Raw genomic sequence first — 20,321 nt, 5'->3', positions numbered from 1 at the left:
CATTTCCGTCAATAGACAAAGATTCAATATTTGTGCCGGGGTCGGCCTGGGCAGCCCCCCGCTCCCGTTTGAGGACAATGAGACGCGTCGTGTAGAAATTAGTGAATAATCACAAGGGTATTAAAGTCATTTTAACATATAACTTAAAATAGCTGTTTAATTAATTTGAATAATAATGAATTAATTAGTAATTTTGTGTATATATTTTGTTGCCTTTTTGGCCAATTTTTATTTGGTTTTATTTATTTTCGTTAATAATATTAAGGAAAGGTGTAGTCTGTGGCGTTGAAGTCTTTTACAAAAAAAATTGGCCAACTCATTTCTCTCTCGGTTTCATTTGTTTCACGAAGATAAAAGAAAAGGTTTGGCAAATTTGTATATTTTTCCCTCTTTCTTCTCTCGATGAGATTAGGGTTTTGATTCAGATCTGATCTTTGGTTCCCCCATCTTTAGATTCTTCGTTTTACAGATCTCCACCTTCCAAACCTATTCATTTCTTGTTCAATTTTGGTATGTTTCAATGTTTGAAATCACCTCTCAATTCTTTGCTTTTTTATTTATTTATTTTTTTAAAATTTTTATCTGGTGATTTTTATTGCAGATTCTGTTTGGATTTGAATTTCGTATTTGAGTAATTCCTTTCATGTCCTGTTTCGAATTCAAACTTTCTTCTCACTGTGAGTATTCTTCTTCTTTTCGTTACTCTTTTTTGTTTCGTTAAATATGGGGGATCGGCTCGTTGTTTTCATCTGGAATGTTTTGATGATGTTGTTGTTGATTTTTTTTTATACAATGATTTTGTGTACTTGATTAAATTTGTTTTTTCGGATGAAGCGGTGTTAAACAGATCTTGAAAATTGGCTCCGCAAAGACGTTCGCAGCGCCACATGGGCGGCCAGATGCAGCAGAGCAATGCTGCGGCGGCGACTGCCTTTTACGACCACGCCGGCGGTGGGACCCTGCATAATGCAGGTCCCACTAACGACGCTGGTGATGCTGTCATGGCTCGGTGGCTCCAGTCCGCTGGCTTGCAGCATCTGGCCTCTCCCTTGGCTGATCAACGCTCCCTCCTCATGCAGGTACACCCGCTTATTATCTCCGAGGGTTTCTGTATGTTTTTCTGGAGTGCGACTAAAAATTTGTTGCGAGAGTAATGAGTTGGCCCCTTTTTTTTCTTCAATATGTGGAGTTCTGGTGGGGTCTTTGGTCGAGGCTACATATTTTATGTTGGTTGAGCTATGCTTATTTGGCATGAATCTGTCTGAGTATTTACTGTAGAAGGTCATTTCTATCTTCTTTCTTTTTCCAGCACATGCAATCTTCAACTTTTTAGGTCAAATGTGAAATTATGAATGTTTTGATGCCCTATTGAATTTGATTATCATACCATCGCTGAATTTTATAGGAAGCTCAGTTTGATTTGGGGATAGTTTTGCACTTTTTTTTGTCGTTCAGTTGATGTTATACCTGGCTTTAGTTGTTGTTTATTGCATAGCAATTGAATGTCCCCTTCCCTTCTTAATTGGCTTAGAGTTACGGAGCACAATCTGCTGAAGAGAAACAGCGGCTTTTAAAACTGATGAGAAATCTGAATTTTGGTGGAGAATCTGGATCTGAACCACATACACCTACTGCCCAAGCTTCGGGTGTATTGGGTGCAATGGATGGCTATTATTCTCCAGAATTTAGGGGAGATTTTGGTGCTGGACTTTTAGATCTCCATGCTATGGATGATACCGAGCTTTTGTCCGAGGTATGGTGATTAATTCGGGTTTTTTCCTTTTTATAGACAAGAGATTCTTACTTGCTTTGATTATACATGTAAAAACTATAATTTCTGGAGGCAGATATTAGATGGTTGCCTATTAGGGATTTGGACAATAATAATCTATCTAGTTGCCTGATATTCTGGGAGAAGAACTATGATTCCATTATTATTTGCTTTGGGGATTTTCTATTGACACGGGTGATTCAGAGAGGAGGGAGACCGTTGGGGTCTAGGGAGATCAAAAAGAAAAAAAAAATGCTTCTATACCAACTAACGAACTACTCACCTTTCCTTATTGAAGAATCACATTTTAATTGCATGTTTTGTAGCATTATATTTATGGTATCTGCTAAGAATTTATCTACGGTCCATTGCTCTATGAATGTTGCATGAAAATCACCTAGTTATCCTTTTTTGTCGTGGTTAGTTCTTTTTCATTTTTCTTTTCTGGATTTCCTTTTTAATAAGTTCTTTTTGCCACCAGCATGTTATGTCAGAACCATTCGAGCCGTCACCATTCATTCCAAGTGGTACTAGGGCATTTGAGGAGGAATTTAATGTAGCTAGCAGCAGGCAGCAAAGAAGCCAAGCTGATGAAGGTGCTGTGGCTATGTTACCTGTGATTGAAAAAGAGAATATTGCCAGGGAAAATAACGTGGCTAAAATCAAAGTTGTGGTAAGCTTCTTATGGGATCATATAATTGATCATTTGCTTCTATTGTCATGGGTATTCTAGCATCAACTGGCATATATTTTCACATATTGTTCCTTTTTCTTAATATGTGTTGTGTACCCTGTCTTAGGTGCGAAAGAGACCATTAAACAAGAAGGAGCTTGCTCGTAAAGAGGATGATATTGTATCAGTATGCGACGATGCCTCTTTGACTGTTCATGAACCAAAACTAAAGGTTCTTAACTTTTATCTCAGAACTTTGATGTACGATATTGGCTTAATTGTTTGATGTGGCTGTTGTTTTACCTGATGGTAACTTCTTTTCTTGCGTTCTCTAAATTGAGATAGGTGGACTTAACTGCATATGTGGAGAAGCATGAATTCTGCTTTGATGCAGTTCTTGATGAGTATGTTACTAATGATGAGGTAACTGTTATATGTTCCTTTTTCAATTGAAGTTTAGAGTAATTTTGCAATGTCAGATGGTTTTGTAGAATCTGGTTTGACTGACATGCATTTTTTTAAAGGTTTATAGGGTTACCGTGCAACCAATTATTCCCATCATATTTGAACGGACAAAGGCTACATGTTTTGCTTATGGTCAAACAGGTACTCAATAAATCTGATCAACCTATTGCTCACTTGTTTTCATGGATACTGTGACTTCTCTTATTTCCAGTGAAATTGTATCTACCTTTTTCTCTCCTTATAATATGCCATTGGTATCATGAAGTTGATCTAAGTTTTTCGTATTTGAATAGGCAGTGGCAAGACATTTACAATGCAGCCATTACCTCTTAGAGCTGCTGAAGACCTTGTTAGATTGTTACATCAGCCAGTTTATCGCAATCAGAGATTCAAGTTGTGGCTTAGCTTTTTTGAGATATATGGTGGGAAATTGTTTGATCTACTCAGTGAAAGAAAGTAAGTTCTTAATTTTATTCTTTATTTTTCTTTTTTCTGGAATTGATCTAGATGAAAAAAGATTTGATAATGTTATAGGGACAGCAAATTCATTCATCCATAGTGAGATTGTATTCTGTATATGATATCATATTGATAATCATGGGCATCTAGGTTAGTTTATGCACATCTCAACAATCTTAGGGTATGCTGGTTATATTAACTTTTTGGTTCTTTGATTATAAATCTTACCCAAAAGATTATAAATCTAATCTTGGTTTTTTGTTATCTTAATCTTTTGGGATCGTTAGATTATTTGTCCCTTGTACTTACGGCATCAATTATCCAAATTAACTGTAATTGAACTTGGTATGATGTCAGGATGAAGCAAACATAGTCCTACTGCAAGTTCATATTGACATGCAGTTGCGTAATGAATCAAAGGTTCTACACACAACAGCTTGCATGTGACAATATTAACTTTTGGGAATAGTTTAGTTGTATATATAATGTTTGTGACTGAATCAATTCATTTACCGACCATAATGAAGTAAATGAAAATACAGATACAAAAACATTGAGAGTAATAACGTGCATTTTCTTTCCCTTTCAAGATTCCAATTCCTTAACTGAATTATATTCAATATATTTCATTTATTTTTTTCTTTTTCCATGCATACACATCCTCACTATGCATTATTTTTCTGTAATAGGAAGCTTTGCATGAGAGAAGATGGTCGGCAGCAGGTTTGTATTGTTGGGCTTCAAGAATTTGAAGTGTCTGATGTACAAATTGTAAAAGAATATATCGAGAAGGGAAATGCAGCTAGGAGTACAGGTTCCACTGGTGCCAATGAGGAGTCTTCAAGGTCACATGCTATATTGCAACTTGCTATTAAGAAACATCCTGAAGTTAAAGAAACCAGAAGGAACAATGACGGGAATGAGTTGAAGAGTGGGAAGCTTGTTGGGAAAATCTCTTTTATTGATTTGGCTGGTAGTGAAAGAGGTGCTGATACAACCGATAATGACCGTCAGACAAGGTATGTCAGATGTCGTATATCTTTGGTCTTATGCTTCTTGTTAAGGTTCTTTATCCACAGTTGTAAAAGATGTCACCCATCATTCCATCAATGAGTTTACCAAGCATGTCACTGTCTGCCTGATCGAATTGAGTGTACCATCTTGGTTAATTATTTTGGTCTTTTTAGTGCATCCACTAAGAATTTTATTTGGTAGGCTGGTAGCCAGTCTGAAGTTCTTGCGTTTCACAGAAGATGCTACTCAATATATTTTCTGATATTCTTATATGTATACACATTCCTGTCATCAAAAAGTTTATTCCCGTCAACTAAATTTTGTACACTGATTTAATTTTGCTGCAATTTGTCTATTTTGTTTTGCTGGAACCTTTGCAGGATTGAAGGAGCAGAAATCAACAAAAGTCTTCTGGCTTTGAAGGAATGCATTCGTGCCCTGGACAATGATCAGATTCATATACCCTTCCGTGGAAGCAAACTCACAGAAGTGCTTCGTGATTCTTTTGTTGGCAATTCAAGAACTGTTATGATATCATGCATTTCTCCAAATGCTGGTTCATGTGAACATACTTTAAACACTTTGAGATATGCTGACCGGTATGCTTTTTGACATCCTAGGCTTTGCATCATCCAAAATTTAGCAATATATTCAACTTATAAGTTGCTATCAAATAACATCAGGGTCAAAAGTTTGTCCAAAAGTGGAAATGCAAAAAAAGATCCAGCTGTTAGTTCCAGTGCACCAATAGCTAGAGACGTTTCTTCAGCCCCGTCTATTCCAATTCCTACTGAAGCAGAAGATACGAATATGCTGCGCCAAGAGGTGAAATTAGGGGAATTGGGCAGAAGGGTTGCTGAGAAAGAGAGTCTCTCTTCTTCCAACTTTGACATGCCAACTACTGCTTTGCCATCAAGCAATAGCTTTCATGCACGAGAAACTGTAACTTCTGCATCATTCGACAAGGAGCAACCTGAAATGAGGAGCACTCATAGTGATCCAACGGGTCGAAAGATTCCCATGTATTCCCGCAACTTAAATGATATAGAGGAGAAGGTGCAAAAGGTATCACCACCCAGAAGAAAATCAACCCGAGATGAAAAATCAGAAAAATCGGGGAGCTGGCAGAAGAAAGATAGCGTCGTGCCTGACGTATCATCTGCAAGCTCCAAGCAGTATGGTCCAGGAATTTCTAATGCAAATGATACTGGATTCAGAAAGTCTGAACCCGAGCCAACTCCTGATGGGAATATTAATGCCATACTGGAGGTTCGCTACTCTTAACATCCGACTGTTTGTGCGCATGTTTTTTTGCTTTTATTTTTCCACTTATGCAGCAAGCATATTCAGTTACCAGGAAAGCAGCTTCGTCTTTCACCACATTATAGAAAATAACTGCACTATCTCTTCCACCAGTTCGGTGGTTTTTTTGACTGTGTTATCTACCTTGTTGCAGGAAGAAGAGGCGTTGATCGCTGCTCATCGAAAAGAAATTGAGGACACCATGGAGATAGTGCGAGAAGTAAGTAAAAATTTCCAATCTCTTATTACCAGTACTTGTAGTTAAATTTGATTCGTTATAATAATAGATTTGGGAACCCTGTCCCTTCTGATTCTTTTTTAGAAAAAACAAAAAGCCAAAAGCTTTTTTGTTCCCTATTTTCCCTTTAAACATGAAAGTAGGGAACTCACTCTCAAATTTGTCTAATGGTATTCAACTTATTTGAGATTTTTAAGATACAGACATTAGACATAATTGAGTTGTCTCCTCATAGGATATGACTGTTCAATTTTATCCAATGCATTATTAAGTTATTAAAATGTCCAAGATGCCCTTTGTTTCTTTTTGTTAAAAAAGGACATTTGATATTTTAGGGACTTAAAAATTCAAGACATTATAGCCTTTGAAATCGAAGCTTTAGAAACTGCCTTCGAAATCGAAGCTTTAGAAACTTAGCAGATTCAATTAAAAGATAATGACCTTTTATTCTTTTAGGACACCTAACCTGATTGAAATTTTTGAACTTCTGGATTTATTAAGCACAAGTTTAGTTTATTGGGAAGTCTAAAGATTAAACTTGTAACATTATCTATTATTACTTAATCAAAAATGACAACTTAAATGTGTTTTTGAACCACCAACTTGTTGAAATCAAGTTTGTTGGTCTCTTTCTCTTAGTTGGTAGGGTCAATGTGTACTGATGATGTGTGTTTGTGGTTGTTGGTTGTCAGGAAATGAAACTGTTGGCAGAAGTGGATCAACCTGGAAGCCACATTGAGAACTACGTGACTCAGTTGAGTTTCGTGCTGTCTCGAAAGGCCGCTGGTTTGGTTAGTCTTCAAGCACGCCTTGCAAGGTTCCAGCATAGACTTAAAGAACAAGAGATACTGAGCCGAAAAAGAGTACCGCGTTAAAAAGGGTGTGAGTTTGTTTTCATGTCTTCAACTCCTCCTCAGCTGTATCCTCCTCTGCTTTATTCTCTTCTCTTTTCATATTACATAATATCATTAATCAATTGATTTGTACATTTTCGAGCTTGAAAAAGAGATTGGAATTGAATTTGCTTTGCTTTCTCCTCTTTGCCCTGACCTCTCTTGTGAACACTTTCACATACATTTATACGACTTCCCAAGCCCCTTCTAACAAACCGTAACCGTGAGGTACATAATTATAATGTTTATTGTGTAATTGTAATATGTATGATAAACGATGAAAATACCATTTGTTTTCGTTGTTTGGTATTCATATCATCCATCGTCCTAGTTTGGCAGGTTCAAGCTACCATTCCTTTCCATTCCAGGATCACAACGAGGCTCCCATTTGAATTTAATGCATACTAAAACAGCCAAAATGGGGGTTCAATTCTTTTTCACATGTAAGAAGACTAGTATTTTCAATTGAAAGAAAATGTTAAGATATTGTTTTCTTCCATTTTGTTGCCATTTCATTTTTACATCAGATTGCTTCGAAGCATCCTTTTGGCTTCTTCTATGCACTTTCAATCCGAAAATTCTCTTTTTTATTTTAGTTATTTAAAATCAATTTAAAATTAATATTTATGTTGAAATGGTAAATCTCTAATGTTTGTTTATGTATCTAAATTAAAACAAATTTCTACAAGTTGAATTAATAATTACGATTACAGTATTTTTGTTTTTTCTTTTAAAAAGTAAGGTTAACATCATGAAGTGAATTTTAGAAAAAGAGTTATAGAAAACAATATCTAACAGTTTCATCGAAGAGTAATACTCAACCATGCATTCATATAAGAGTATTTTTCGTTAAAAAGAAATATATAGTTATATAAAAAATAGACAATGGCTGGTCAGTGTAAACTTAAAAGAGAATAGAATCGTATATAAACAAAAACATTATTTTTTTAAAAAATTACAAAAATATAACACAGCTTATCAAGTTAATAAATTATTTTGCAAATATCAATACTTCACTACATTTGCAATTTTTAAAAAAATGTTTAAAATTTTTCAAAATTGAATCGCACTCATAAAAGAAAGAAAAAAAAAGAGAACGACATAGGTCTAAACTTTCGAAGGTCATAATATTGCAATGGGCATCAAATCTTTGTATATATTATTCATCACTAGAAACCTGATCGATCATATAAAATCTAAATCTTTCCCAAAAAAGAAAGAGAAGGAAATGGAACCATGTCTTAGTCTTACGACCAAGGCATTGAGGGGGAAAATAAAGAAAGCAAACCTTGCTTGAAGGAGCGACCTATCCTTCTACAGTTACTCTTTAATCTCTACAAACATCAAACTTAATACACAAAGAAAAAGAAAAGATAAATAATTCGATAACACAGAGTTTGTAATGAATCTCACTAAACCACTTTTACGTGGGGGTGAATATACTTTTCTAAACTTACCAAATTTACATGGTTCAGCACATTATTAGTTCTTGGAAGTGGAAGTTCTCACACACTTTCTGCACTCAACCACCTTTCTTCTACAGTAATATACTCGAAACCGATACAAAACGTACAATCTAAAGCCGCTGCCACTCAAAATTTGCAAAAAAATCTCAGAACTATAACTGCCATCATGAAGAAAATTTCGAGCAATTGCGTGCATAGTTGGTTGAGCAGGTTACTCGGACGCTTTCACTCATATCAGTTAGCTCTCAATTTCAAAATTTCCTTGGCTGTTCTAAGACGGAAGTAAGGCATATGTTCCTACAAGAAAGGAAGTAGAATCTTGATAATCGACTTTTTTTACCCACATTAGATTTAAAGGAAACATACACAAATCCAAATTGTCACAACATTGTAAATAAAGCAATGTTATGATGTTTTGTTGAAAATGACCACAAAGTTGGGTAAAATCCACCAAAATAGAAATATAGGTCAATTCGAGGTTCCTAAAGATAATGACTTTTGATGTTATAGAAAACCAGAAACTCGAACTTTCAACAATCTTTACCTGCTTGAAACAGAGATTCAAACCTCTACTATAAAAATCAGCATACTTGATCATAAACATGCCACAATCAAACCTGTTTCAATAGAATGAATTGTAAGGAGAAATATAAAAAAGAACATACACTTTCACTTTGAATTACTTTACTATCAACAGCATCTCAAGAACTGTTTTTCAGAATAAAAAGAATATAAATGAAAGATGCAAAAGAAATATAAGTTTAAAAGGTGTTTGTGTAACAAACCCATTTTCTTGTTCGGGAAGGTCTTCTACAAATTCTTGTGCCCAAGAACTTACGTCAATTTCTTTTCCACTCTTGTCCTTCACCTCATCTACAAAATACCTTGCCTGGGGAATATATAGGCTCAAAATTATAACATGATTCGCATAGGACAATAAAAAAGAGCGCAACCTGAATGTATACATCCTCCTCTTGTACTATCACGTCATAAGAATAATAAAATAAATGGGAGTTTAAAAAAGACGATAATAATCATGAATGTCTAAGTCAGCTTAATTTCCAGAGTTCTTGTACCCCATGGTTGGTCGTTGGTGGAAACAACACAAATGATAAATTGGAATGCCAGGATTGATGGAAGGGATTCGAAAGAAATTTCAGAAAAGTTGGAGAGAAACTTAAGAGAAATGTATGTAAGATGGGAAAAGAGAAGTTATAGCATGAGAAGTAAAGAAGTATGAAGAATTTTATAGAGGGGCACGTTCAGAGAGAGAGGGAATATGTTAAAGAAAGAAACATAAGTGGTAGAGAGAGATAAAAGCAGAGGTTGGCTATGGTAGGGAATATATTAAAAAGTCTTTTTAAGCTTTAAACTTCATTTCAAATTCCAAAGTTTTGAAACTGAAAACTATAGGGATAGTCAAATACCCTTATTTTTTCAAAAATGAAAAACCAAAACTTAAAATCTGAAATGTGTATATGTGTGTGTGTGTGTGTATTTACTGATATTTGTGTAAGCCAATTTACGCACATCTCATGGGAGAAATGAAATAGTTATTAACCATCATCCACTTACTACCAAAACTTAAATCTCATGACTTCAAGAACGTTCTAATCTCATGGCAGTTAACATATATTTTGATATCAAAGATTAAAATTGCAACTAAACTAATAAATAAGAATAACTACTCGTCTTCTTTTGTCCAAAGAAAGGGAAAAGGAAAGAAACAAAAAGGATTAGTAACAAGAACAACGCCAACGACAACAAAATTGTTGGAATTCTTTCCTTTTTTCTAGGCTTTTTCCTTGTTAGAATCCTAGAATAATTATGGAAAGATTATGGGAATGTATTCCTTATTTTCCTAAATCTTTTCCTTTTTTATTCCATTGTGTACTCTATTTATTCTCCCTTGTACCTATTGCTTTATTCATTAGAAAATAATAACAACACAAACAATTGTGGTTTTTCTCCCGGTACTCGGGTTTCCACGTAAATTGGTGTGAACTCGTTGTCTCTCTTTTCAATAAAAATAATTAAAAAGAATAATAATAATAAAAAAGTAAGTACTAGACTGGATAACTTTCACCAAATCCTCTCTCTTCAAATCCATAAATTAACTATGTCTAAATTCACTACCGAGAAAAAGTGACCATAAAGCAGAGTCATACCCTGGAGACCCTGTACCGAATTGTTCTCAACAATGCCAGTCACTTCTAACAACATCAAAACCACATGCAAGCTACCCCGTAATCCACTTTATCAAAACTTAATCACAACCACCTTTGTTCAATGACCACTTTTCTGAAACTGTAATAAACCCTCCCAACTACAGATTCAACACCCCACACAGCCATATCAACCTTACCTAATAAATTGATAAGATTTGTCAAGGAGTTAAAATTATGATTCATATTTTATCTAATAATCTTGATGCAATCTTATTGTGGTCAATTCTATCCTTTCTAGAGCTTATCGAGCAGAGTTTTTTTCGTCTCTCTACTATGATTATGATGGGTATTTATAGGTTTAGTTGGGAAGTCATCTAAAGCCCCATTAATAGGTAGTAGAGATCATATTACGATAAGTCTCTTAGTTTGAGAACCTTTTGACCTTTATGCAATTCATGTCTTTGAATTGTATGTTCTTCATTCTGTGGAGTGTTTGATTCTTAGGTCAAGAAACTTATCCTTCATCTCAAGAGATTAGGTCTTATTTAAACCTTAGGAATGAGTTTGAAGCAATTTGAAAGTTTTAGTATTGGTGTTTGAGAATTAGGGGTTCATATATGTATCCAGAGGGTTCCTAATTCCAATTTCTAAGTCACTAGGATTTATGATATTCCATATAGCAAGTATGCCAAGTATGCTACCATAACAATAAGTTCATGAACCATACAAATGAACCAATAAATTGCAGAGAGGAAAGGAAAGATAAAACATACCAAAGTTTTTAAAACTCGAGAATCCATTCCCTTGAGAGAATCAAGATACTGAAACTTCTTCTCTTTCTTGTTGATTACTGCTAGGCACCAGTGTATTTCTCTATGGATGGGGACAAATATCTAAAGAAGTAATTAAAATGGATCAGTAAAAATTGAACTAAAATTGTTCCATCAATGGCCATTGATTAGATGTGTAATAGAGTTTAGAGGTGGCAGAACATTACTTTATCACAATCAATGAGTTCATATTTCAGCTTCCTTTGGCTGGTCCATCTTTTGACAGATCTGTAATCATACCCGTTCCTTCCATTTAACTGTTAGCAATGTTAAAAGAAAGAACAAACCAAGCTAGAGTCAGATCATCACTAGTGGCACATATAAATGTATTTTCTAATTAGACCACTCTTTTATTAAGATTGAAAAAAAATGTATATATTTCTAACATGCGAAAACAGAGATGTCCAAGGGAGAAACAATATAAGAATGTTAACACAGGTTGAGGAGGCTTCAACTACTATTTATTGCGTCCATTGAAAACACTCTCATAAAAGCGAACTTGTTTCCACACAATAATTCATTCAAAAGCAGTTCCAGGTATGGACTGGCTGGGCTTTCATAGAGAAAAAAGGAAGGAATACATGAGTTACAAAAATAGAACCCACAAAAGGAGGCAAATGAAAGAAAGGGTCTCCAATCAACATACCAACCAAGTTATATGTATGGAATGGTCAATCCAAATGTAGGCCACATAGGAAAGTCAAGCAGCTCAATTTCCTATCATTGACCGACTATTGTAAATTTCAGAAACGCACCAAACTAAAACCTCATCATCTCAAGGTAAATTAACAATTTGTGCAAAGAGTGGTGAGTGGACATAGCAATTGAGTGGTTGTGTCTATGATTTCGAGAGGCCACAATGATTTGATTAGTTAGAAACTTAGTTCATTGTGAAGGTCTATTACAGAGGCCTTATAAAGAGAGAGCTCTCCAAACTCCCTTGGCATTGCCAAAATATTGAACGAATAAATGGAGGCTTGTCTTATGGCAGATTATTAATGGGCAAAGAACTGACCTACATTTGCTTTTAAAAAATGAAGTGGAAAATGGAGCAAGGCAAACCAACCTTTTTATAGAAGAAGGTATTAAAGAAATGGCATTTCAAATACTTCTCTGGCTCTCTTCTTTCCCTTTCTTTCAGCAACTCTAGATATAAATTAATCACCTACAAACAATAAATACAACAAAGTTTCTCCAGTAATCTCAAGATTGTAAACCATAAGACACTATTTCTTGTAATCTTCAAATATACCTCATCGTTTAACCAAGCAGCCGGTCTCAGACATTGCAAAGTTTCTCCAGTAATCTCAATATTTGAATTCTCATGAGCAACCAAAATCCTCCTCCTGAATAAATATCCGGTCAAAAAAACGTCAAACAAAGAACAAAATGCAGTACATGAAAGATTACAGGTATATCATCAGTACCGGTTACTCGAGAACGCACGTTCAACCTCGGCTTCCTCCTCCTTAGTAAGAGGAGTAAAAAGTTCCTGTGGAATCTCCTGGAAACAACAAATAAGTTCTCATTAGCATAAGAATGGGGAAATTGCATCTTCCAGAAACATAATTAATCTATCTCTGCTGCAGAGATGACAAACTTACATCAACAGGCTTCTTTTTTGGAGTTAGCGATTGAAGAACTGACCGACGCTTCTCATTCAACTCGATTTCAAAATCCAAGCTTTTCAATCTCGATGTTCGCTTTTCCACACTCTGAAGCAACTTTTTGTAAGCCAAAACGCTGGACATATCCGGGTTCAATGACAAAGCACCAAGCATTTTCTCAGCGTTTTCAACTTTCGAATCGTCATTTGTCAAATCTACAACTTCCAAAGACGACGACGGCTGATGAACATCCATCACCTTCGTATCCAATTCCTCCATTGTAACAACCTCATGAGACCTATGCTCCTGGTTTTCATCTTCAATTACCTCAACGTCGTCTTCGTTCTTCGAATCTCCAGAAACATCTTTTTCAGTTTGCGAGTCTGAATCCAATTCAATAACATCCCTAGGGAACGACCGCAACGAACCAATTGCACGACTCTTCGCAACTTGGTAATTGTACGACAAGACATTCCCCACCTCATCTTGTTCCGACAAATCACTATTTTTAGACTCCCAAAACCTATTGATGCTCCTCGAGAGCCCAAATTTGAACAATCTACAAGGACCATGGACTTCTCGACGCAATAGGGAAGTTTCTTCAGGGTAACGAGAGAGTCTAGCCACGGTAGAGTTGGATGAAACAACCGGCCGATCCGTAGACATGGTAGAAAATTTAGGTTTCTTAGAGACGTGAAAATCCGGTGATCTCAAAGATGAATACGAACGATTAACACTCAAACACTCATCATCCCGCTTACGGTTGCTGGTACGAGCGCCCATTAGTAAACAACAGAGATGAAAAGAAAACCCCTACGACATCAGGACTCATAAAACAAAGCAAATTTCAAACAAAAATTCAGATAAGATGAAAACTAGGGTTTTAGCGAAGCCGGCAACGAAGAACCCTAAACGTCAAGGAACGGGAATGAACTGAAGTGAAGGTATGGCGGGCGAATTGAGGTTGAAAAGGTTGAGGGATTGAAGAGGAGGAGGAGTGGGACAGGGGAAGTAAAGAGTGAAATCGGAAGAGAAAAGTGGGAATTGAAATAGAAATAGAAATTGAAATTGGAATGGGAATGTGTTTTGAGTTTTGGAAGAGAAGAATTTGGGTGTTGGATTTGGAGAAGAAGAGAGCAACGTTTGAATCTGAAGAATTTTGGGAACGGAAAATGTTCGGTGTTTGATTTTGTTTCTCCGTTTGGAAGAAAAGTCACTTCAGCTCTCGTTTTTGTTTATATCCCCTTTTGTCATTAAACTCATCGCCTCAACTTGCTCCTAACTTTACTACTAACTACGTTCTATTTCACTGCATCATAACGTCAATTGGGAGACATCCAAAATGTCTTCCAAAAGTTTTCACCTTTTATAAATCATATTTTTCATTCCAATTAATCACACAACTATTTCAAATATTGATTTTATTCTCCCAGTAAATTCTAAATGAAAGTCTATTGATACAATTATTATCAATTTTACACCAATTTTCTAGTGTGAGTTCATACACTTATAAGCGTCAATATAATCTTTATGAGTATAAAATTTCTCAATTTATGGTTTAGAATTATACAACCTCCTTTTTTTCCTTTTTTTTTCTTCTTCTTTGAGGTGAAATTCAATCTTCAACTTTTAAGAGACAGAAAGGAGAAGTGTGTGTTATTATTATTGTTATCAAATTTAGGGATACTAAAAGAATGACTTATCAAACTATCAATTGTAAAATGTTTGAATTATAAATTTAATTAACTAAAAACGAAATTGATTTTGAGAAATGACTCAGATTTATGTATTTGAAGATACAGTGAAAAAAAGAGTATGTTAACAAAAAGAAATTGAGACTTGCAACTGAGTGATTCACTTGCAATATTTCTCAATGTCAAATTAGGAATCTTTTAGAATGAGTTGGTGTGCTCATTCGTTCAGTTCATGGTTTGATGTTTCTTCTATTAATTTCTTGGTTGCAAATTGAGTTAATGAGTTTGTTTTTGTTTTGCTACAACTAATAAAACGAAATTTCTTTTTTTAAAAAATAATTGGATGCGTTGAACCACATTTATTTCGTCTACACAAATTTAATCGCAAATATCTATCTTGACGAAACAAAAACTACAAAATCTACAATTTCATAAAAGCTTGAAAATGTTCATAATATACTCAAAATCAATCATAACAACACGACCATAACGTATAAGATGTTAGCGGCTCGAAACTCACAAATAAAATATGCAATTTAGTTCAAAAATATCTGCTTGAATTGTCCGTTCATGAACATTCTTCCATAATCATCTCTGACAAACCAAGATTTCATGAATAAATGCTTCAATATATATATATATATATATTAAGACAAAACCATGTGGGGTCAAAGTGAAATTCAATTCTAAACGTAACCCTCTCAACTAATTAAAGCAAAAAGTAACTTACGGGTTTTCCTATGAAATTCATATCATCATCAAATCTGGGAAATGGTGGCTAAGCTCCCGTCTTCAGTTACAAATTTTCAACATCTTGGGCAGGTTTGATGGCTGCATTGGTGACAGATCGAACATGAAACCGGATGTTCCTCTGGCCATGTGGTTCCTAACTAAGAATGTAAAGCAATAACATTCTCATTTTGTTCAATCAAAGAATACAAAGCCATCTCAACATCCGCGAACGGTTGGCCTGCATAGAGCTGGAGTTGCCCCTTCTTCACAACAATCATTTTCCTTGTATTTGATTTTATGAACTTCTCAAGTTCCTATAGAAAGATCAAGCAAAAATGTTAGCGGTTTTACTTTTCCTTTTTGTTATACTTTTCCCTCTGATTACACCTGAAAGTTACTGTATATACAAACACTACTCCTGAGGGAGAAACAAAACCACGAACTTATCATCGTATTACGACTCGACGAATAAAGTACCAATTAGACAATTGTTATCATACCTATAATCATTCAACTCAAACAAAGAAATAAAAAACACAAGCTGATCAATCGGGCAGGATGATTTTGACTTAGGGTGAGTTTGGAAGAATGTAAAAGTGATTATAAAAGAATTATAACCACTTTTAGTGTAAGGTGGATTTGCTGACTAAGTATTGGAGCCCTAGGACGCCCGTATTGTAATAGGTTTGTAATGTAATGTAATCCAAAACTAATGTTTTAATCCAGCCTTTTGGACCCAATCTTTAATTTTCACACCTTTTCAACTCAATCCTCTTTTCTTTTGTTTTCGCACTTCACAATCTCGTTTTTGTTCCATCCTTGATTCTTCATGCATTTGAAGGATTCAATTGAATTTACATTTTCTAGACTAAACACAATATTGAAGATTGTAAATTAAATTAAATAAAATTTTAAATTAATTATCCCATAAAAACTTTGGAAGTAAATATCAACATAATACTATGAGTTATTAAAATATTATGCCTCTTATGATTTTTATACATTTACCAAAAACCAATTTACTTCTACAACAATTATTTTAGGAGCTAGAACAATCCCAAACCAAATCAATGATGAAAAAGAAGATAGATATCCTGAAATTGAAGAATTCTTACTTTTGTTGGCAGAGGAATGACATCGGTTGTGAAATTCTCAAGCTCTTCAAAATAAGATTCCAGAAGATAACAGAAGTTATTTGCATCGACATGGTTTTCAAAAGCAACCGCATATGTAGATTCCTCAATATCTTGTGTCGCGGAAGGAACCTTTAAGGTGAAAAGTCCATCTAGTTCTTCACCATCGGAACCTTGACGCATAACAATTATCTGTGATGGATACATTTTAGTGTTAAGAAAAGAAAAAAAAGATCATAGTGCTAAAAAATAACTCTTAAAACTAATAGAAGGGTTGTTGAAATATGGATCTCTGCAAAATAATAAAAATTAAATAAATAAACTCTTCAAACATGTGCGCTTGACATTTCCATTGTTTTTTGAACATTTGATATAGTCTAAATTACAAGTACCCTTCGACAATGCCATATTTTTAGAAAATACTCCTACGGCAATATTGCCAAAAGAAAAAATTCATAAACATTTCAAAACTAAATTTGAAGTATAAATCTATTAAAATGTTGGACATAAATTGGGACCTAAACATTGTCACGCCATTATATGTCATCGCCACTCCCATTTCATGTCCCAAATTTCTAATGAGGAAGTTTTGAAACATTCACAAAACATCAAGCCTAATATTGCATTACCGGAAAGAATTGGGACATTCTTGCAACAAATGCAAACCTCAGATGAGCCTTTTATTTATCTAAATGAACATAATGTGCTGTTCAGTCTATTTTCTTTTTAAAAAAAACTAAGTGTCTAAGCCAACTTATACACACTTCGACGAGTTTCTTAGAACAACACATTTGACCCTACAACACTCGAGTGTAAAGAAAACTAATAAGAAATTAATTCCTAAATAAGTGACCATCAATGGATTGAACTCATGAACTCTTAACCACTTATTGAGACTTTGTCTCCTTTGGCTTGTACGCACCTCAACGAGTCTCACAAAACAACCCATTTGACCCTACAACATTCGAGTGTGAAGAAAATTAATTTCTAAATAAGTGACCATCAATTGATTGAACTCATGAACTCTTAACCACTTATTGAGACTTTGTCTCCTTTGGCTTGTACGCACCTCAACGAGTCTCACAGAACAACCCATTTGACCCTACAACATTCGAGTGTGAAGGAAATTAATAAGAAATTAGTTTCTAAATAAGTGACCACCAATTGATTGAACTCATGAACTCTTAACCACTTATTGAGGCTGTCTCCTTTTTTACTACCAAGTCATGATAGTTACCAAACTTTTTCAAACTTCATATCTTGAGATACAAACCAGCAAAAGGAGGTGTATATTCACCATATTTCACCTTTCTTTAGCTGAAAACATTCCCTCGGTTCCCTTCTGAAACATTAAACTTTTGTTATCCGTGGATGCATAATTATTCTGCCTAAACCAGTGTTATGTGGCACTATAACTACATGCGTATAGCAACTAAATTTATTGCAGATAACCAATTTGAATTTTTGTTCTATGAACACAAAACACTGATTCCACTTCTATGTTTTTTTATCGCCTTTCTACCCATGCTTTCAAAAACCAACACAAGCTTCAAAACTAAAAAGAAATAGTTTTTGAAAAACTTTATTTTGTTTTTAGAATTTGGCTGAGAATAAAATGCTTCCATAAGAAAGGTAAAATTATAAAGGAAACAAGCATAAATTTCAAAACTAAAAAAACTAAAAACGTAAGTGTTATCAAACAAGGGCCTATTTTCATTAGGAATACTTGTTATGCTAAGTGTGCGAATCAGGATTGAAATCTAAAAGGTTGATCTCGTACATAATCCAAACGTCCATTTGTCGCATTTGAAGTGTCTTCATAAATTAAAATCATGCCATCAAGAAGAACACAAGTATAGAAATGCGAAGTTTATTTTCTAACTTACTAGAACATAAGGAAGATTCAACCACCATAAATCGGCTTTCTTGTTTGATTGTTTCCTTCTATCTTCCCCAGCCTTAGATTTCTTTTCAACACTGTCAACTGAACTCGCTGAAGAAGATCTATTCTTCATTGCATTTTTTAAATTCTGTGACTTGGATATCACAACTGAAGACTCCTGAACAACGCCTAAAAACTTAAGAAACAAACCATAATTATTTCATACGACAAATATGAAGTTCTGAACAGCCGTACTTTAATGTTGAATGAGGAATTCAAAATATAACAAATCAACAAACAAACAAGCACCCATTAGACGAAAATAGTATCTTATAATTTAGAGACATTACCATTACTTAGCTTATTCTTTGAACTCGAAGCCTTAGTTCCAATATCCAAATTCGTTCCATCATTTTTCTGTGGTAATACTAATTCATTTCTTGCAGAATTTGTGCCATCATCTTCGAATATCTCTGAAACACTATCCATGATTTTGTTACCTACCCGTTTTTCAGTATCCTTCACTCCCATTTTATCAACAATATTTGCACCTTCCACTGTAGCACCCTTGTCATTTGAGCCACTCTTTCTCCCATTAGATACAAAACCTTGAAACCCCTCAGGCTTCTTGATTCTATGACTAGAAGAGTCTCTGTATTTCATCTTTTTCTTATACATTAGACTCTCGTTCCTCTCTTCACCATTGAAGCTATTCCTTTCAACTGCATCCTCAACATGTTCAGACTTAAGCAAATAATTCATCGATGAACCCGATATCTTTTCTTTGGCAGAATTTAGCCTCTTCTCTAACTTAACAAGTCGAGCATCTACCTCTTTCTCGATACCAATCCTTGCTCTGGAAATTGCATTTCCACCCTCCATATCGTCGTCCTCAAAATCATCAGACATTTTATTTTTCTCCTCTATCCTTGCTGCCCTAGCCATCAATCTTATCTCTTCAATTTTTTCTCTCATCTTCGTTTCCTCCAAATAAACCGACTTGTTTCTTTTCGACCCAAAATTTCCAAGGACATTTCCTTCATTTCCATTCAACAACACTTCCCTTCCGCCTTTTCTCCTAACACTCAAATCTTCATTTGAACTCTTATCTTCCTTAATCGAACTACCATATTCTAAGACCCACACAGTACAAATTGTCTGAAACGCAAAAACAGCAAGCAAATAAACGCCAAGCTTGACAAAACTTCCCCAAGAAAATTTGGCAACGTCAAAATTAAACAACGAAGCAATGTTCGAGCTCTCGGAGAGGCGAGATTCGCCGTCCGTGGAGGAAGGGCAGGATTCCGCCGGAGACAAAACCTCGGTCTCGACATCGACAGGACCTGAAGTTCCCGGCGAGACGATCGGAGTTGGAGGTTGGGTTTCAGGAGGAATGGGAGAGAGAGAGAAAGGAGGAGGTCTATTTAGGGTTTTGAGAATTTTGATACGCAAATGATTTTTTCTTGTTCGGAGCTTGGAACGAGATGAAATGGAAATGGAGGATGAAACTGAAAGCAGTGGCTTGGCTGTGCAAATGGTGAATTTGTTGGAAGGAAGGGAGAAAGAGATGGTGCAGCCGTACGTACCCGCCATAACCAGCCGGGAAGGTAGCTTTGTGAAATGAGGTTTGAATTTCTTGTAAATAACGGTGTAGGTGGACGGAATATTATGGGCCTAGGCCCATTTTAACATTTTCAAGTATCAATTAGAATTAGCCCGAGCCCACTCTTAAACGAGTAGGGTTAACGGGTTAATGTCTTGAGCATTTAACTGGACAAAATAAGCTAATTCTAATTGTAATCTATGACCTTAATGGTAACTGATGGCCATTTTAGAGTTAATCGTAGTTGATGACCATTTTAGATTTTATGGTAATCGATGATTATTTTAAGAATAATAATTAAGAATATAACAATATTTTAAAAAAATTATAAATATAGCAAAACGATTGTAACTAGTGTAAACATCATCATAACTAGTATGGTTTAGGGGTG

At 35.1% G+C, this 20,321-nt stretch overlaps 3 protein-coding genes across 5 annotated transcripts; 1 reads left to right on the top strand and 2 right to left on the bottom strand.

The window, feature by feature from the left end:
- The first annotated feature begins 242 nt into the window (after nt 1-242).
- On the top strand, nt 243-7,128 carry LOC101210544 (kinesin-like protein KIN-13A). 3 transcript variants are annotated; one of them, XM_011658957.2, is made up of 15 exons: nt 243-362; nt 454-510; nt 602-677; nt 848-1,079; nt 1,532-1,753; nt 2,253-2,444; nt 2,572-2,676; nt 2,790-2,867; nt 2,969-3,050; nt 3,203-3,365; nt 4,058-4,387; nt 4,763-4,981; nt 5,066-5,651; nt 5,839-5,904; nt 6,615-7,128. In XM_011658957.2, exons 4-15 carry the CDS (start codon nt 888-890, stop codon nt 6,795-6,797), a joined length of 2,418 nt encoding a protein of 805 aa, XP_011657259.1. In that variant the 5' UTR covers nt 243-362; nt 454-510; nt 602-677; nt 848-887; the 3' UTR covers nt 6,798-7,128. The 3 variants fall into 3 exon arrangements, with proteins under 3 accessions (XP_011657259.1, XP_004148211.1, XP_031743138.1); XM_004148163.3 differs by having other exon boundaries at nt 835-1,079; XM_031887278.1 differs by lacking the exon at nt 454-510 and having other exon boundaries at nt 344-362; nt 835-1,079.
- Nucleotides 7,129-7,953: 825 nt separating this feature from the next.
- LOC101210787 (ubiquitin-like-specific protease ESD4) lies at nt 7,954-14,148 on the bottom strand. The gene is made up of 9 exons (XM_004148164.3): nt 12,884-14,148; nt 12,707-12,783; nt 12,532-12,625; nt 12,346-12,444; nt 11,447-11,536; nt 11,223-11,342; nt 9,067-9,170; nt 8,826-8,898; nt 7,954-8,578 (listed from the first exon to the last, which is right to left on the bottom strand). Exons 1-9 carry the CDS (start codon nt 13,667-13,669, stop codon nt 8,516-8,518), a joined length of 1,506 nt encoding a protein of 501 aa, XP_004148212.1. The 5' UTR covers nt 13,670-14,148; the 3' UTR covers nt 7,954-8,515.
- Nucleotides 14,149-15,081: 933 nt separating this feature from the next.
- On the bottom strand, nt 15,082-19,939 carry LOC105436003. The gene is made up of 4 exons (XM_031888070.1): nt 18,678-19,939; nt 18,332-18,516; nt 16,428-16,637; nt 15,082-15,626 (listed from the first exon to the last, which is right to left on the bottom strand). Exons 1-4 carry the CDS (start codon nt 19,918-19,920, stop codon nt 15,471-15,473), a joined length of 1,794 nt encoding a protein of 597 aa, XP_031743930.1. The 5' UTR covers nt 19,921-19,939; the 3' UTR covers nt 15,082-15,470.
- Between the last annotated feature and the right edge of the window lie 382 nt (nt 19,940-20,321).

Source organism: Cucumis sativus, chromosome 6 (assembly GCF_000004075.3).
Source record: "Cucumis sativus cultivar 9930 chromosome 6, Cucumber_9930_V3, whole genome shotgun sequence".
NCBI lineage: Eukaryota > Viridiplantae > Streptophyta > Magnoliopsida > Cucurbitales > Cucurbitaceae > Cucumis > Cucumis sativus.
This window is presented reverse-complemented; position numbering and strand designations above follow the sequence as displayed.

Coding starts and splice junctions, on each gene's coding strand:
- LOC101210544 (XM_011658957.2), top strand. CDS start 888: ATGGGCGGCCAGATGCAGCAGAGCAATGCTGCGGCGGCGACTGCCTTT. Junction 2,677..2,789: donor TTCATGAACCAAAACTAAAG/GTTCTTAACTTT, acceptor AAATTGAGATAG/GTGGACTTAACTGCATATGT. Junction 2,868..2,968: donor AGTATGTTACTAATGATGAG/GTAACTGTTATA, acceptor ATTTTTTTAAAG/GTTTATAGGGTTACCGTGCA.
- LOC101210787 (XM_004148164.3), bottom strand. CDS start 13,669: ATGGGCGCTCGTACCAGCAACCGTAAGCGGGATGATGAGTGTTTGAGT. Junction 12,445..12,531: donor CTGCTTGGTTAAACGATGAG/GTATATTTGAAG, acceptor TATTGTTTGTAG/GTGATTAATTTATATCTAGA. Junction 11,343..11,446: donor AACTCATTGATTGTGATAAA/GTAATGTTCTGC, acceptor TTACTTCTTTAG/ATATTTGTCCCCATCCATAG.
- LOC105436003 (XM_031888070.1), bottom strand. CDS start 19,920: ATGGCGGGTACGTACGGCTGCACCATCTCTTTCTCCCTTCCTTCCAAC. Junction 18,517..18,677: donor AAAGAATAAGCTAAGTAATG/GTAATGTCTCTA, acceptor TTAAGTTTTTAG/GCGTTGTTCAGGAGTCTTCA. Junction 15,627..16,427: donor TCATTCCTCTGCCAACAAAA/GTAAGAATTCTT, acceptor ATCTTTCTATAG/GAACTTGAGAAGTTCATAAA.